Below are 18,597 nucleotides of genomic sequence, written 5' to 3' on the forward strand. Positions count from 1 at the left end.
CCCCTGCGGATGAGTCCTGCACATCAGATGGGGGATTTTACCCGCTCCTCCCTATGAAGCCTCCTGTGGATGAGTCTTGCACATCAGATGGGGGATTTTACCCCGCTCCTCCCTATGAAGCCCCCTGTGGATGAGTCCTGCACATCAGATGGGGGATTTTACCGCGCTCTTCCCTATGAAGCCTCCTGTGGATGAGTCCTGCACATCAGATGGGGGATTTTACCCCGCTCCTCCCTATGAAGCCTCCTGCGGATGAGTCCTGCACATCAGATGGGGGATTTTACCCCGCTCCTCCCTATGAAGCCTCCTGTGGATGAGTCCTGCACATCAGATGGGGGATTTTACCCCGCTCCTCCCTATGAAGCCCCCTGCGGATGAGTCCTGCACATCAGATGGGGGATTTTAGTCCGCTCCTCCCTATGAAGCCTCCTGTGGATGAGTCCTGCACATCAGATGGGGGATTTTACCCCGCTCCTCCCTATGAAGCCTCCTGCGGATGAGTCCTGCACATCAGATGGGGGATTTTACCCCGCTCTTCCCTATGAAGCCTCCTGCGGATGAGTCCTGCACATCAGATGGGGGATTTTACCCCGCTCCTCCCTATGAAGCCTCTTGCGGATGAGTCCTGCACATCAGATGGGGGATTTTACCCCGCTCCTCCCTATGAAGCCTCCTGTGGATGAGTCCTGCACATCAGATGGGGGATTTTACCCTGCTCCTCCCTATGAAGCCTCCTGTGGATGAGTCCTGCACATCAGATGGGGGATTTTACCCCGCTCCTCCCTATGAAGCCTCCTGCGGATGAGTCCTGCACATCAGATGGGGGATTTTACCCCGCTCCTCCCTATGAAGCCCCCTGCGGATGAGTCCTGCACATCAGATGGGGGATTTTACCCTGCTCCTCCCTATGAAGCCTCCTGCGGATGAGTCCTGCACATCAGATGGGGGATTTTAGTCCGCTTCTCCCTATGAAGCCTCCTGCGGATGAGTCCTGCACATCAGATGGGGGATTTTACCCCGCTCCTCCCTATGAAGCCTCCTGTGGATGAGTCCTGCACATCAGATGGGGGATTTTACCCTGCTCCTCCCTATGAAGCCTCCTGCGGATGAGTCCTGCACATCAGATGGGGGATTTTAGTCCGCTCCTCCCTATGAAGCCCCCTGCGGATGAGTCCTGCACATCAGATGGGCGATTTTACCCCGCTCCTCCCTATGAAGCCTCCTGTGGATGAGTCCTGCACATCAGATGGGGGATTTTACCCCACTCCTCCCTATGAAGCCTCCTGCGGATGAGTCCTGCACATCAGATGGGGGATTTTACCCCGCTCCTCCCTATGAAGCCCCCTGCGGATGAGTCCTGCACATCAGATGGGGGATTTTAGTCCGCTCCTCCCTATGAAGCCTCCTGTGGATGAGTCCTGCACATCAGATGGGGGATTTTACCCCGCTCCTCCCTATGAAGCCCCCTGCGGATGAGTCCTGCACATCAGATGGGGGATTTTAGTCCGCTCCTCCCTATGAAGCCTCCTGTGGATGAGTCCTGCACATCAGATGGGGGATTTTACCCCGCTCCTCCCTATGAAGCCTCCTGCGGATGAGTCCTGCACATCAGATGGGGGATTTTACCCCGCTCCTCCCTATGAAGCCCCCTGCGGATGAGTCCTGCACATCAGATGGGGGATTTTAGTCCGCTCCTCCCTATGAAGCCTCCTGTGGATGAGTCCTGCACATCAGATGGGGGATTTTACCCCGCTCCTCCCTATGAAGCCTCCTGCGGATGAGTCCTGCACATCAGATGGGGGATTTTACCCCGCTCCTCCCTATGAAGCCTCCTGCGGATGAGTCCTGCACATCATATGGGGGATTTTACCCCGCTCCTCCCTATGAAGCCTCCTGCGGATGAGTCCTGCACATCAGATGGGGGATTTTACCCCGCTCCTCCCTATGAAGCCCCCTGCGGATGAGTCCTGCACATCAGATGGGGGATTTTACCCCGCTCCTCCCTATGAAGCCCCCTGCGGATGAGTCCTGCACATCAGATGGGGGATTTTACCCCGCTCCTCCCTATGAAGCCTCCTGTGGATGAGTCCTGCACATCAGATGGGGGATTTTACCCCGCTCCTCCCTATGAAGCCTCCTGCGGATGAGTCCTGCACATCAGATGGGGGATTTTACCCCACTCCTCCCTATGAAGCCTCCTGCGGATGAGTCCTGCACATCAGATGGGGGATTTTACCCCGCTCCTCCCTATGAAGCCTCCTGCGGATGAGTCCTGCACATCAGATGGGGGATTTTACCCCGCTCCTCCCTATGAAGCCTCCTGCGGATGAGTCCTGCACATCAGATGGGGGATTTTACCCCGCTCCTCCCTATGAAGCCCCCTGCGGATGAGTCCTGCACATCAGATGGGGGATTTTACCCCGCTCCTCCCTATGAAGCCTCCTGCGGATGAGTCCTGCACATCAGATGGGGGATTTTACCCCGCTCCTCCCTATGAAGCCCCCTGCGGATGAGTCCTGCACATCAGATGGGGGATTTTACCCTGCTCCTCCCTATGAAGCCCCCTGCGGATGAGTCCTGCACATCAGATGGGGGATTTTACCCCGCTCCTCCCTATGAAGCCCCCTGCGGATGAGTCCTGCACATCAGATGGGGGATTTTAGTCCGCTCCTCCCTATGAAGCCTCCTGTGGATGAGTCCTGCACATCAGATGGGGGATTTTACCCCGCTCCTCCCTATGAAGCCTCCTGCGGATGAGTCCTGCACATCAGATGGGGGATTTTACCCCGCTCCTCCCTATGAAGCCCCCTGCGGATGAGTCCTGCACATCAGATGGGGGATTTTACCCGCTCCTCCCTATGAAGCCTCCTGTGGATGAGTCCTGCACATCAGATGGGGGATTTTACCCCGCTCCTCCCTATGAAGCCCCCTGTGGATGAGTCCTGCACATCAGATGGGGGATTTTACCCCGCTCCTCCCTATGAAGCCCCCTGCGGATGAGTCCTGCACATCAGATGGGGGATTTTACCCCGCTCTTCCCTATGAAGCCTCCTGTGGATGAGTCCTGCACATCAGATGGGGGATTTTACCCCGCTCTTCCCTATGAAGCCTCCTGCGGATGAGTCCTGCACATCAGATGGGGGATTTTACCGCGCTCTTCCCTATGAAGCCTCCTGTGGATGAGTCCTGCACATCAGATGGGGGATTTTACCCCGCTCCTCCCTATGAAGCCCCCTGTGGATGAGTCCTGCACATCAGATGGGGGATTTTACCCCGCTCCTCCCTATGAAGCCTCCTGCGGATGAGTCCTGCACATCAGATGGGGGATTTTACCCCGCTCCTCCCTATGAAGCCTCCTGCGGATGAGTCCTGCACATCAGATGGGGGATTTTAGCCCGCTCTTCCCTATGAAGCCTCCTGTGGATGAGTCCTGCACATCAGATGGGGGATTTTACCCGCTCCTCCCTATGAAGCCTCCTGTGGATGAGTCCTGCACATCAGATGGGGGATTTTACCCCGCTCCTCCCTATGAAGCCCCCTGTGGATGAGTCCTGCACATCAGATGGGGGATTTTACCCCGCTCCTCCCTATGAAACCTCCTGCGGATGAGTCCTGCACATCAGATGGGGGATTTTACCCCGCTCTTCCCTATGAAGCCTCCTGTGGATGAGTCCTGCACATCAGATGGGGGATTTTACCCCGCTCCTCCCAATGAAGCCTCCTGTGGATGAGTCCTGCACATCAGATGGGGGATTTTACCCCGCTCCTCCCTATGAAGCCTCCTGTGGATGAGTCCTGCACATCAGATGGGCGATTTTACCCTGCTCCTCCCTATGAAGCCTCCTGCGGATGAGTCCTGCACATCAGATGGGGGATTTTACCCCGCTCCTCCCTATGAAGCCTCCTGCGGATGAGTCCTGCACATCAGATGGGGGATTTTACCCTGCTCCTCCCTATGAAACCTCCTGCGGATGAGTCCTGCACATCAGATGGGGGATTTTACCCCGCTCCTCCCTATGAAACCTCCTGCGGATGAGTCCTGCACATCAGATGGGGGATTTTACCCCGCTCCTCCCTATGAAACCTCCTGCGGATGAGTCCTGCACATCAGATGGGGGATTTTACCCCGCTCCTCCCTATGAAGCCTCCTGCGGATGAGTCCTGCACATCAGATGGGGGATTTTACCCCGCTCCTCCCTATGAAGCCTCCTGCGGATGAGTCCTGCACATCAGATGGGGGATTTTACCCCGCTCCTCCCTATGAAGCCTCCTGCGGATGAGTCCTGCACATCAGATGGGGGATTTTACCCCGCTCCTCCCTATGAAGCCCCCTGTGGATGAGTCCTGCACATCAGATGGGGGATTTTACCCCGCTCCTCCCTATGAAGCCCCCTGTGGATGAGTCCTGCACATCAGATGGGGGATTTTACCCCGCTCCTCCCTATGAAGCCTCCTGCGGATGAGTCCTGCACATCAGATGGGGGATTTTAGCCCGCTCCTCCCTATGAAGCCTCCTGCGGATGAGTCCTGCACATCAGATGGGGGATTTTACCCCGCTCCTCCCTATGAAGCCTCCTGCGGATGAGTCCTGCACATCAGATGGGGGATTTTACCCCGCTCCTCCCTATGAAGCCCCCTGTGGATGAGTTCTGCACATCAGATGGGGGATTTTACCCCGCTCCTCCCTATGAAGCCCCCTGTGGATGAGTTCTGCACATCAGATGGGGGATTTTACCCCGCTCCTCCCTATGAAGCCCCCTGCGGATGAGTCCTGCACATCAGATGGGGGATTTTACCCCGCTCCTCCCTATGAAGCCTCCTGCGGATGAGTCCTGCACATCAGATGGGGGATTTTACCCCGCTCCTCCCTATGAAGCCTCCTGTGGATGAGTCCTGCACATCAGATGGGCGATTTTACCCTGCTCCTCCCTATGAAGCCCCCTGCGGATGAGTCCTGCACATCAGATGGGGGATTTTAGCCCGCTCCTCCCTATGAAGCCTCCTGCGGATGAGTCCTGCACATCAGATGGGGGATTTTACCCCGCTCCTCCCTATGAAGCCTCCTGCGGATGAGTCCTGCACATCAGATGGGGGATTTTACCCCGCTCCTCCCTATGAAGCCTCCTGTGGATGAGTCCTGCACATCAGATGGGGGATTTTACCCCGCTCTTCCCTATGAAGCCTCCTGCGGATGAGTCCTGCACATCAGATGGGGGATTTTACCCCGCTCCTCCCTATGAAGCCTCCTGTGGATGAGTCCTGCACATCAGATGGGGGATTTTACCCCGCTCCTCCCTATGAAGCCCCCTGCGGATGAGTTCTGCACATCAGATGGGGGATTTTACCCCGCTCCTCCCTATGAAGCCTCCTGCGGATGAGTCCTGCACATCAGATGGGGGATTTTACCCCGCTCCTCCCTATGAAGCCTCCTGCGGATGAGTCCTGCACATCAGATGGGGGATTTTACCCCGCTCCTCCCTATGAAGCCCCCTGTGGATGAGTCCTGCACATCAGATGGGGGATTTTACCCCGCTCCTCCCTATGAAGCCTCCTGTGGATGAGTCCTGCACATCAGATGGGGGATTTTACCCCGCTCCTCCCTATGAAGCCTCCTGTGGATGAGTCCTGCACATCAGATGGGGGATTTTACCCCGCTCCTCCCTATGAAGCCTCCTGCGGATGAGTCCTGCACATCAGATGGGCGATTTTACCCCGCTCCTCCCTATGAAGCCTCCTGCGGATGAGTCCTGCACATCAGATGGGGGATTTTACCCCGCTCCTCCCTATGAAGCCTCCTGCGGATGAGTCCTGCACATCAGATGGGGGATTTTAGCCCGCTCTTCCCTATGAAGCCTCCTGTGGATGAGTCCTGCACATCAGATGGGGGATTTTACCCCGCTCCTCCCTATGAAGCCTCCTGCGGATGAGTCCTGCACATCAGATGGGGGATTTTAGCCCGCTCCTCCCTATGAAACCTCCTGCGGATGAGTCCTGCACATCAGATGGGGGATTTTACCCCGCTCCTCCCTATGAAGCCTCCTGCGGATGAGTCCTGCACATCAGATGGGGGATTTTACCCCGCTCCTCCCTATGAAGCCTCCTGCGGATGAGTCCTGCACATCAGATGGGGGATTTTACCCCGCTCCTCCCTATGAAGCCTCCTGCGGATGAGTCCTGCACATCAGATGGGGGATTTTACCCTGCTCCTCCCTATGAAGCCTCCTGCGGATGAGTCCTGCACATCAGATGGGGGATTTTACCCCGCTCCTCCCTATGAAGCCTCCTGCGGATGAGTCCTGCACATCAGATGGGGGATTTTACCCCGCTCCTCCCTATGAAGCCCCCTGTGGATGAGTCCTGCACATCAGATGGGCGATTTTACCCCGCTCCTCCCTATGAAGCCTCCTGCGGATGAGTCCTGCACATCAGATGGGGGATTTTACCCCGCTCCTCCCTATGAAGCCTCCTGTGGATGAGTCCTGCACATCAGATGGGGGATTTTACCCCGCTCCTCCCTATGAAGCCTCCTGCGGATGAGTCCTGCACATCAGATGGGCGATTTTACCCCGCTCCTCCCTATGAAGCCCCCTGCGGATGAGTCCTGCACATCAGATGGGGGATTTTACCCCGCTCCTCCCTATGAAGCCTCCTGCGGATGAGTCCTGCACATCAGATGGGGGATTTTACCCCGCTCCTCCCTATGAAGCCTCCTGCGGATGAGTCCTGCACATCAGATGGGGGATTTTACCCCGCTCCTCCCTATGAAGCCTCCTGTGGATGAGTCCTGCACATCATATGGGGGATTTTACCCCGCTCCTCCCTATGAAGCCTCCTGCGGATGAGTCCTGCACATCAGATTGGGGATTTTACCCCGCTCCTCCCTATGAAGCCCCCTGCGGATGAGTCCTGCACATCAGATGGGGGATTTTACCCCGCTCCTCCCTATGAAGCCTCCTGCGGATGAGTCCTGCACATCAGATGGGGGATTTTACCCTGCTCCTCCCTATGAAGCCTCCTGCGGATGAGTCCTGCACATCAGATGGGGGATTTTACCCTGCTCCTCCCTATGAAGCCTCCTGTGGATGAGTCCTGCACATCAGATGGGGGATTTTACCCCGCTCCTCCCTATGAAGCCTCCTGCGGATGAGTCCTGCACATCAGATGGGGGATTTTACCCCGCTCCTCCCTATGAAGCCCCCTGCGGATGAGTCCTGCACATCAGATGGGGGATTTTACCCCGCTCCTCCCTATGAAGCCCCCTGTGGATGAGTCCTGCACATCAGATGGGGGATTTTACCCCGCTCCTCCCTATGAAGCCTCCTGCGGATGAGTCCTGCACATCAGATGGGGGATTTTACCCCGCTCCTCCCTATGAAGCCTCCTGCGGATGAGTCCTGCACATCAGATGGGGGATTTTAGCCCGCTCCTCCCTATGAAGCCTCCTGCGGATGAGTCCTGCACATCAGATGGGGGATTTTACCCCGCTCCTCCCTATGAAGCCTCCTGCGGATGAGTCCTGCACATCAGATGGGGGATTTTACCCCGCTCCTCCCTATGAAGCCTCCTGCGGATGAGTCCTGCACATCAGATGGGGGATTTTACCCCGCTCCTCCCTATGAAGCCCCCTGCGGATGAGTCCTGCACATCAGATGGGGGATTTTACCCCGCTCTTCCCTATGAAGCCTCCTGTGGATGAGTCCTGCACATCAGATGGGGGATTTTACCCCGCTCTTCCCTATGAAGCCTCCTGCGGATGAGTCCTGCACATCAGATGGGGGATTTTACCCCGCTCCTCCCTATGAAGCCTCCTGTGGATGAGTCCTGCACATCAGATGGGGGATTTTACCCCGCTCCTCCCTATGAAGCCTCCTGTGGATGAGTCCTGCACATCAGATGGGGGATTTTACCCTGCTCCTCCCTATGAAGCCTCCTGCGGATGAGTCCTGCACATCAGATGGGGGATTTTACCCCGCTCCTCCCTATGAAGCCTCCTGCGGATGAGTCCTGCACATCAGATGGGGGATTTTACCCTGCTCCTCCCTATGAAACCTCCTGCGGATGAGTCCTGCACATCAGATGGGGGATTTTACCCCGCTCCTCCCTATGAAACCTCCTGCGGATGAGTCCTGCACATCAGATGGGGGATTTTACCCCGCTCCTCCCTATGAAACCTCCTGCGGATGAGTCCTGCACATCAGATGGGGGATTTTACCCCGCTCCTCCCTATGAAGCCTCCTGCGGATGAGTCCTGCACATCAGATGGGGGATTTTACCCCGCTCCTCCCTATGAAGCCTCCTGTGGATGAGTCCTGCACATCAGATGGGGGATTTTACCCCGCTCCTCCCTATGAAGCCCCCTGTGGATGAGTCCTGCACATCAGATGGGGGATTTTACCCCGCTCCTCCCTATGAAGCCCCCTGTGGATGAGTCCTGCACATCAGATGGGGGATTTTACCCCGCTCCTCCCTATGAAGCCTCCTGCGGATGAGTCCTGCACATCAGATGGGGGATTTTAGCCCGCTCCTCCCTATGAAGCCTCCTGCGGATGAGTCCTGCACATCAGATGGGGGATTTTACCCCGCTCCTCCCTATGAAGCCTCCTGCGGATGAGTCCTGCACATCAGATGGGGGATTTTACCCCGCTCCTCCCTATGAAGCCCCCTGTGGATGAGTTCTGCACATCAGATGGGGGATTTTACCCCGCTCCTCCCTATGAAGCCCCCTGTGGATGAGTTCTGCACATCAGATGGGGGATTTTACCCCGCTCCTCCCTATGAAGCCCCCTGCGGATGAGTCCTGCACATCAGATGGGGGATTTTACCCCGCTCCTCCCTATGAAGCCTCCTGCGGATGAGTCCTGCACATCAGATGGGGGATTTTACCCCGCTCCTCCCTATGAAGCCTCCTGTGGATGAGTCCTGCACATCAGATGGGGGATTTTACCCCGCTCCTCCCTATGAAGCCCCCTGCGGATGAGTCCTGCACATCAGATGGGCGATTTTACCCTGCTCCTCCCTATGAAGCCCCCTGCGGATGAGTCCTGCACATCAGATGGGGGATTTTAGCCCGCTCCTCCCTATGAAGCCTCCTGCGGATGAGTCCTGCACATCAGATGGGGGATTTTACCCCGCTCCTCCCTATGAAGCCTCCTGCGGATGAGTCCTGCACATCAGATGGGGGATTTTACCCCGCTCCTCCCTATGAAGCCTCCTGTGGATGAGTCCTGCACATCAGATGGGGGATTTTACCCCGCTCTTCCCTATGAAGCCTCCTGCGGATGAGTCCTGCACATCAGATGGGGGATTTTACCCCGCTCCTCCCTATGAAGCCTCCTGTGGATGAGTCCTGCACATCAGATGGGGGATTTTACCCCGCTCCTCCCTATGAAGCCCCCTGCGGATGAGTTCTGCACATCAGATGGGGGATTTTACCCCGCTCCTCCCTATGAAGCCTCCTGCGGATGAGTCCTGCACATCAGATGGGGGATTTTACCCCGCTCCTCCCTATGAAGCCTCCTGCGGATGAGTCCTGCACATCAGATGGGGGATTTTACCCCGCTCCTCCCTATGAAGCCTCCTGTGGATGAGTCCTGCACATCAGATGGGGGATTTTACCCCGCTCCTCCCTATGAAGCCCCCTGTGGATGAGTCCTGCACATCAGATGGGGGATTTTACCCCGCTCCTCCCTATGAAGCCTCCTGTGGATGAGTCCTGCACATCAGATGGGGGATTTTACCCCGCTCCTCCCTATGAAGCCTCCTGTGGATGAGTCCTGCACATCAGATGGGGGATTTTACCCCGCTCTTCCCTATGAAGCCCCCTGCGGATGAGTCCTGCACATCAGATGGGCGATTTTACCCCGCTCCTCCCTATGAAGCCTCCTGCGGATGAGTCCTGCACATCAGATGGGCGATTTTACCCCACTCCTCCCTATGAAGCCCCCTGCGGATGAGTCCTGCACATCAGATGGGGGATTTTACCCCGCTCCTCCCTATGAAGCCTCCTGTGGATGAGTCCTGCACATCAGATGGGGGACTTTACCCCGCTCCTCCCTATGAAGCCCCCTGCGGATGAGTCCTGCACATCAGATGGGGGATTTTACCCCGCTCCTCCCTATGAAGCCTCCTGCGGATGAGTCCTGCACATCAGATGGGCGATTTTACCCCGCTCCTCCCTATGAAGCCTCCTGCGGATGAGTCCTGCACATCAGATGGGGGATTTTACCCCGCTCCTCCCTATGAAGCCTCCTGCGGATGAGTCCTGCACATCAGATGGGGGATTTTAGCCCGCTCTTCCCTATGAAGCCTCCTGTGGATGAGTCCTGCACATCAGATGGGGGATTTTACCCCGCTCCTCCCTATGAAGCCTCCTGCGGATGAGTCCTGCACATCAGATGGGGGATTTTACCCCGCTCCTCCCTATGAAGCCTCCTGCGGATGAGTCCTGCACATCAGATGGGGGATTTTACCCCGCTCCTCCCTATGAAGCCTCCTGCGGATGAGTCCTGCACATCAGATGGGGGATTTTACCCCGCTCCTCCCTATGAAGCCTCCTGCGGATGAGTCCTGCACATCAGATGGGGGATTTTACCCTGCTCCTCCCTATGAAGCCTCCTGCGGATGAGTCCTGCACATCAGATGGGGGATTTTACCCCGCTCCTCCCTATGAAGCCTCCTGCGGATGAGTCCTGCACATCAGATGGGGGATTTTACCCCGCTCCTCCCTATGAAGCCCCCTGTGGATGAGTCCTGCACATCAGATGGGCGATTTTACCCCGCTCCTCCCTATGAAGCCTCCTGCGGATGAGTCCTGCACATCAGATGGGGGATTTTACCCCGCTCCTCCCTATGAAGCCTCCTGTGGATGAGTCCTGCACATCAGATGGGGGATTTTACCCCGCTCCTCCCTATGAAACCTCCTGCGGATGAGTCCTGCACATCAGATGGGGGATTTTACCCCGCTCCTCCCTATGAAGCCTCCTGTGGATGAGTCCTGCACATCAGATGGGGGATTTTACCCCGCTCCTCCCTATGAAGCCTCCTGCGGATGAGTCCTGCACATCAGATGGGCGATTTTACCCCGCTCCTCCCTATGAAGCCCCCTGCGGATGAGTCCTGCACATCAGATGGGGGATTTTACCCCGCTCCTCCCTATGAAGCCTCCTGCGGATGAGTCCTGCACATCAGATGGGGGATTTTACCCCGCTCCTCCCTATGAAGCCTCCTGCGGATGAGTCCTGCACATCAGATGGGGGATTTTACCCCGCTCCTCCCTATGAAGCCTCCTGCGGATGAGTCCTGCACATCAGATGGGGGATTTTACCCCGCTCCTCCCTATGAAGCCTCCTGTGGATGAGTCCTGCACATCATATGGGGGATTTTACCCCGCTCCTCCCTATGAAGCCTCCTGCGGATGAGTCCTGCACATCAGATTGGGGATTTTACCCCGCTCCTCCCTATGAAGCCCCCTGCGGATGAGTCCTGCACATCAGATGGGGGATTTTACCCCGCTCCTCCCTATGAAGCCTCCTGCGGATGAGTCCTGCACATCAGATGGGGGATTTTACCCTGCTCCTCCCTATGAAGCCTCCTGCGGATGAGTCCTGCACATCAGATGGGGGATTTTACCCTGCTCCTCCCTATGAAGCCTCCTGCGGATGAGTCCTGCACATCAGATGGGGGATTTTACCCCGCTCCTCCCTATGAAGCCTCCTGCGGATGAGTCCTGCACATCAGATGGGGGATTTTACCCCGCTCCTCCCTATGAAGCCCCCTGCGGATGAGTCCTGCACATCAGATGGGGGATTTTACCCCGCTCCTCCCTATGAAGCCTCCTGCGGATGAGTCCTGCACATCAGATGGGGGATTTTACCCCGCTCTTCCCTATGAAGCCTCCTGCGGATGAGTCCTGCACATCAGATGGGGGATTTTACCCCGCTCCTCCCTATGAAGCCCCCTGCGGATGAGTCCTGCACATCAGATGGGGGATTTTAGCCCTCTATGAAGCCTCTTCTCTGAGATGTGGGTGGGTTCTCAGTCACCTCCTCGCCTCAGGTCCACAACCTTTCCATAGGACTCGGGGCAGGACTGCGGACGGTCCATGTGCTTTGGCTGCTGTCCCTCGTCCTCCTGAGATTCAGCGCATGGACAGAGGTCCGGATATTTTCCTGTAGACTTTTCTGGTGTAATCCATTGTCCCATCAGTGATGGTGGCCGTCCAGACGCAAACCCTGAGACCACCAGCCCGTGTGTGACTGAGGTAGGAGGTTTTATGCTGGAATTCGGGGTCTTTCTTTCTCCAGACAGAACACTTCATTTAAACCGAAAGGCTCTACTCTGATCCCATCTGTCCACAAAACCTTGTTCCAGTGGCTTCCCGTGTCCAGGTGATCTTTACCAAACTGCAGACAGGTAGAGATTGCTTTTGGAGAGCAGCAGCTTCTCATTGTAGTCCTGCCACCCTCACCATCGCTGGTCAGTGTCCTCCTGATCACTAACATTAGCTAATGAGACAGAGGCCTTTGGTTGCTTAGAGGTTACCTTGGGTTCCTTTGTGACTTCGAAGACTATCAGACACCTTCCTCTTGGAGTCATCTTTGCTTGTCGCCCGCTGCTGAGGGAGGTAATAATGGTCTTGAATCTCCTCCATTTCTGCACAATCTTTCTGTCTGCAGATTGGTGGACTCCAAACACTAGAGGGGGTTGGTAGCTGTTCCCATCCTGATGAGCATCCACAGCTCTTCTTCTCAGGTTCTCAGAAGTGTCCTGTGATCTGTTCTTTAATTAGATTAGGTGGACCACTCGCCCTTATTGTCCTCCTGCTGACTGACGTTTCCTTCACACTATTTGTTAGAGGGTCACATACTTTGGCCACTCGCAGAATTGTGGTATTGGATCATTTTCATCATTTAAAAATGGCCGTTTGATGTTTGTGACCCATTTATTTGATTTGGGTCTTAGCCACACAAGTAACAATCTGATGTATTAGTCAGATTTGTGCAGGAATGTGAAAGCTGCTGTGGGATTGACGAGCTGCCCGCAGTGGTGTGGAGATGTAGACTGGGCATGGTTGACTAGCTGCCCGCAGTGGTGTGGAGATGTAGACTGGGCATGGTTGACTAGCTGCCCGCAGTGGTGTGGAGATGTAGACTGGGCATGGTTGACTAGCTGCCCGCAGTGGTGTGGAGATGTAGACTGGGCGTGGTTGACTAGCTACCGGCAGCAGTGTGGAGTTGTAGACTGGGCGTGGTTGACTGGCTGCCCGCAGTGGTGTGGAGATGTAGACTGGGCGTGGTTGACTAGCTACTGGCAGCAGTGTGGAGATATAGACTGGGCGTGGTTGACTAGCTGCCCGCAGTGGTGTGGAGATGTAGACTGGGCGTGGTTGACTAGCTACCGGCAGCAGTGTGGAGATGTCAACCACGCCCAGGCATATCGTCTACGAGCTGCTGGCAGCAGTGTGTAGATGTAGACGATATGCCTGGGTGTGGTTGACGAGCTGCCGGCACCAGTGTGGAGATGTAGACTGCCTGGGCGTGGTTGACTAGCTGGCTGTGTGGAGGGGTCAGATGTAGACAATGTGCCTGGGCGTGGTTGACGAGCTGCCGGCAGTGTTGTGGAGGGGTCAGATGTGGACTTTGTGCCTGGGCGTGGTTGATGAGCTGCCGGCGACGGTCTGGAGGGGTCAGATGTAGACTGTGCCTAGGCGTGGTTGATGAGCTGCCGGCGGCGGTGTGGAGGGGTCAGATTTAGGCGATGTGTCTGGGCGTGGTTGATGAGCTGCTGGCAGTAGTGTGGAGGGGGCGTATGGGCGTGGTTGAGCTGCCGGCAGTGGTGTGGAGGGGTCAGATTTAGGCGATGTGTCTGGGCGTGGTTGAGCTGCCGGCATTGGTGTGGAGGGGGCAGATGTGGACGATGTGCCTGGGCGTGGTTGAGCTGCCGGCAGTGGTGTGGAGGGGTCAGATTTAGGCGATGTGCCTGGGCGTGGTTGAGCTGCCGGCAGTGGTGTGGAGGGGTCAGATTTAGGCGATGTGCCTGGGCGTGGATGAGCTGCCGGCAGTGGTGTGGAGGGGTCAGATTTAGGCGATGTGTCTGGGCGTGGTTGAGCTGCTGGCAGTGGTGTGGAGGGGTCAGATTTAGGCGATGTGCCTGGGCGTGGATGAGCTGCCGGCAGTGGTGTGGAGGGGTCAGATTTAGGCGATGTGTCTGGGCGTGGTTGAGCTGCCGGCAGTGGTGTGGAGGGGTCAGATTTAGGAGATGTGTCTGGGCGTGGTTGAGCTGCTGGCAGTGGTGTGGAGGGGTCAGATTTAGGCGATGTGCCTGGGCGTGGATAAGCTGCCGGCAGTGGTGTGGAGGGTCAGATTTAGGTGATGTGTCTGGGCGTGGTTGAGCTGCTGGCAGTGGTGTGGAGGGGTCAGATTTAGGCAATGTGCCTGGGCATGGGTGATGAGCTGCTGGCAGTGGTGTGGAGGGGTCAGATTTAGGCAATGTGCCTGGGCGTGGTTGATGAGCTGCCAGCAGTGGTGTGGAGGGGTCAGATTTAGGCGATGTGCCTGGGCGTGGTTGATGAGCTGCCACCAGTGGTGTGGAGGGGACAGATTTAGGCGATGTGCCTGGGCGTGGTTGATGAGCTGCCAGCAGTGGTGTGGAGGGGTCAGATTTAGGCGATGTGCCTGGGCGTGGTTGAGCTGCTGGCAGTGGTGTGGAGGGGTCAGATTTAGGCGATGTGCCTGGGCGTGGTTGATGAGCTGCCGGCAGTGGTGTGGAGGTGTCAGATTTAGGCGATGTGTCTGGGCGTGGTTGATGAGCTGCCAGCAGTGGTGTGGAGGGGTCAGATTTAGGCGATGTGCCTGGGCGTGGTTGAGCTGCTGGCAGTGATGTGGAGGGGTCAGATTTAGGCGATGTCCCTGGGCGTGGATGAGCTGCCGGCAGTGGTGTGGAGGGGTCAGATTTAGGCGATGTGCCTGGGCGTGGATAAGCTGCCGGCAGTGGTGTGGAGGGGTCAGATTTAGGCGATGTGTCTGGGCATGGTTGAGCTGCCGGCAGTGGTGTGGAGGGGTCAGATTTAGGCGATGTGTCTGGGCGTGGATGAGCTGCCGGCAGTGGTGTGTAGGGGTCAGATTTAGGCGGTGTCTGGGCGTGGTTGAGCTGCCGGCATTGGTGTGGAGGAGTCAGATTTAGGTGATGTGTCTGGGCGTGGTTGAGCTGCCGGCAGTGGTCTGGAGGGGTCAGATTTAGGCGATGTGTCTGGGCGTGGTTGAGCTGCCGGCAGTGGTCTGGAGGGGTCAGATTTAGGCGATGTGTCTGGGCGTGGTTGAGCTGCCGGCAGTGGTCTGGAGGGGTCAGATTTAGGCGATGTGTCTGGGCGTGGTTGAGCTGTCGGCAGTGGTGTGGAGGGGTCAGATTTAGGCGATGTGTCTGGGCGTGGTTGAGCTGCCGGCAGTGGTCTGGAGGGGTCAGATTTAGGCGATGTGTCTGGGCGTGGTTGAGCTGCCGGCAGTGGTCTGGAGGGGTCAGATTTAGGCGATGTGTCTGGGCGTGGTTGAGCTGCCGGCAGTGGTGTGGAGGGGTCAGATTTAGGCGATGTGTCTGGGCGTGGTTGAGCTGCCGGCAGTGGTGTGGAGGGGTCAGATTTAGGCGATGTGTCTGGGCGTGGTTGAGCTGCCGGCAGTGGTCTGGAGGGGTCAGATTTAGGCGATGTGTCTGGGCGTGGTTGAGCTGCCGGCAGTGGTCTGGAGGGGTCAGATTTAGGCGATGTGTCTGGGCGTGGTTGAGCTGCCGGCAGTGGTGTGGAGGGGTCAGATTTAGGCGATGTGTCTGGGCGTGGTTGAGCTGCCGGCAGTGGTGTGGAGGGGTCAGATTTAGGCGATGTGTCTGGGCGTGGTTGAGCTGCTGGCAGTGGTGTGGAGGGGTCAGATTTAGGTGATGTGTCTGGGCGTGGTTGAGCTGTTGGCAGTGGTGTGGAGGGGTCAGATTTAGGTGATGTGTCTGGGCGTGGTTGAGCTGTTGGCAGTGGTGTGGAGGGGTCAGATTTAGGCGATGTGTCTGGGCGTGGTTGAGCTGTTGGCAGTGGTGTGGAGGGGTCAGATTTAGGTGATGTGTCTGGGCGTGGTTGAGCTGTCGGCAGTGGTCTGGAGGGGTCAGATTTAGGCGATGTGTCTGGGCGTGGTTGAGCTGCCGGCAGTGGTCTGGAGGGGTCAGATTTAGGCGATGTGTCTGGGCGTGGTTGAGCTGCCGGCAGTGGTGTGGAGGGGTCAGATTTAGGCGGTGTCTGGGCGTGGTTGAGCTGCCGGCAGTGGTGTGGAGGGGTCAGATTTAGGCGATGTGTCTGGGCGTGGTTGAGCTGCCGGCAGTGGTGTGGAGGGGTCAGATTTAGGCGATGTGTCTGGGCGTGGTTGAGCTGCCGGCAGTGGTGTGGAGGGGTCAGATTTAGGCGATGTGTCTGGGCGTGGTTGAGCTGCCGGCAGTGGTCTGGAGGGGTCAGATTTAGGCGATGTGTCTGGGCGTGGTTGAGCTGCCGGCAGTGGTGTGGAGGGGTCAGATTTAGGCGATGTGTCTGGGCGTGGTTGAGCTGCCGGCAGTGGTGTGGAGGGGTCAGATTTAGGCGATGTGTCTGGGCGTGGTTGAGCTGCCGGCAGTGGTGTGGAGGGGTCAGATTTAGGCGGTGTCTGGGCGTGGTTGAGCTGCCGGCAGTGGTGTGGAGGGGTCAGATTTAGGCGATGTGTCTGGGCGTGGTTGAGCTGCCGGCAGTGGTGTGGAGGGGTCAGATTTAGGCGATGTGTCTGGGCGTGGTTGAGCTGCCGGCAGTGGTGTGGAGGGGTCAGATTTAGGCGATGTGTCTGGGCGTGGTTGAGCTGCCGGCAGTGGTCTGGAGGGGTCAGATTTAGGCGATGTGTCTGGGCGTGGTTGAGCTGCCGGCAGTGGTCTGGAGGGGTCAGATTTAGGCGATGTGTCTGGGCGTGGTTGAGCTGCCGGCAGTGGTGTGGAGGGGTCAGATTTAGGCGATGTGTCTGGGCGTGGTTGAGCTGCCGGCAGTGGTGTGGAGGGGTCAGATTTAGGCGATGTGTCTGGGCGTCCTGGACTCGTATTCATATGGTCCTCTCCTTTCTCCAGAGTAATCCATACCGAGCTGCAGACCAGGTCCTGAAAGTGGTGAGGAGCCTGTGCCGGACGGTGGACAGTGTGGAGACGCCAGCCATTACGGAGTGTGTGAAGAAGCTGCGCAGAGCCGTGAACCTGCCGCGCATGCGCAGTGTGGAGGTGAGTGCGGCCGCCTTTGTCTAAGCCTTAGGCACTTCTCTTTGGGAGACTCCTGTGTGCTGAACCTCCTGTGTGTTTCTAGGGTCCCTGCAGTCCTGGAAGTAACCATGTGGCCCCAGATGGTGAGGCTCTGCCGCGCTGGTCTGTGCTTCTGCCACTATGGCGAGTGTTCATGTGGGTGATCTTTCTCCGGCAGCTTCTCCAGGAGGTGACGGTCCTCTACAAGAGAGTCTCAGCCAGTTAACCACTGCTATCCACTCGCTGCTACAGCTGCATTTCACCTCCTGCAGCCCTGCTCAGGAGCCCACCGACACGAGACCCCGGCAGGACGCCCGCACCTCGGCTGAACATCTCCAGTTCACTATATATGCAGCCCATGGTGTCCCCACAGGCTGGGTTTCCAGGTGAGGTGACTGCCCTCTCATCCCAGCATTTCACAGCTACATAATCTGATAAACAGGCTGTAGGGAGCGCAGGGGCCGACGGTGCGGAGCGCGGTGGCAGACGGTGCTGGGGGCGGGGGCCGACGGTGCGGATCGAGGGGTTGACGGTGCGGAGTGCTGCGGGCGGGGTCCTTTGGTGCGGATCGCGGGGTCCTATGGTGCGGATCTCGGTGGCAGACGGTGCTGAGTGCTGGGGGCGGGGTCCTATGGTGCGGATCGCGAGGTCCTATGGTGCGGATCTCGGTGGCAGACGGTGCTGGGGGCGGGGTCCTATGGTGCGGATCGCGGTGGCAGACGGTGCTGGTGGCGGGGGCCGACGGTGCGGATCGCGGTGGCCGACGGTGTGGAGTGCAGGGGCAGACTGTGCTGGGGGCGGGGGCCGACGGTGCGGATCGTGGGGCCTGACAATCTGCCATATCTGCATGTGATACAGCTGTAATCAGGAGCTCTGAAGGAGAAAGTATAAAGTGATATCTAGTCAATATGGAAGGTAAATAAAATAACTTTTATTGAATATAAGTAAAAAATGTTTTCAGTTACGTACAACACGAGAGGGCAAAAACCGCTACAACCGCGGTCATAACACACAGTGGTAGAATCAAGACGTCATGCGCCGTAGATACTGAGCAATGTCATGGCGTATACATGGTGTGATACAAAAAACAAGACAATCAGAAGCTGTGATGGAAACGTATCCACTGCTGATGAGAGACGGCACCAAGATGGGTCATAAACAGAAGGGCCAGATACAGGGGGTCCAGGGCTGCTGTGTGCTTGGGCCAGATACAGGGGGTCCAGGGTTGCTATGTGCTCGGTCCAGATACAGGGGGTCCAGGGCTGCTGTGTGCTCGGGCCAGATACAGGGGGTCCAGGGTTGCTATGTGCTCGGGCCAGA

At 57.2% G+C, this 18,597-nt stretch overlaps 1 protein-coding gene across 1 annotated transcript in view; it reads left to right on the top strand.

Annotated features, from left to right (window-relative positions):
* Positions 1-18,597, top strand: part of PIK3C2A (phosphatidylinositol-4-phosphate 3-kinase catalytic subunit type 2 alpha) — a 164,911-nt gene that overhangs the window by 92,807 nt on the left and 53,507 nt on the right. The window contains 3 exon segments of the mRNA XM_075325707.1: positions 17,113-17,259; positions 17,342-17,381; positions 17,456-17,663. Coding sequence (XP_075181822.1) covers positions 17,113-17,259; positions 17,342-17,381; positions 17,456-17,663 — 395 coding nt within the window.

Source organism: Anomaloglossus baeobatrachus, chromosome 10 (genome assembly GCF_048569485.1).
Source record: "Anomaloglossus baeobatrachus isolate aAnoBae1 chromosome 10, aAnoBae1.hap1, whole genome shotgun sequence".
Lineage (NCBI taxonomy): Eukaryota > Metazoa > Chordata > Amphibia > Anura > Aromobatidae > Anomaloglossus > Anomaloglossus baeobatrachus.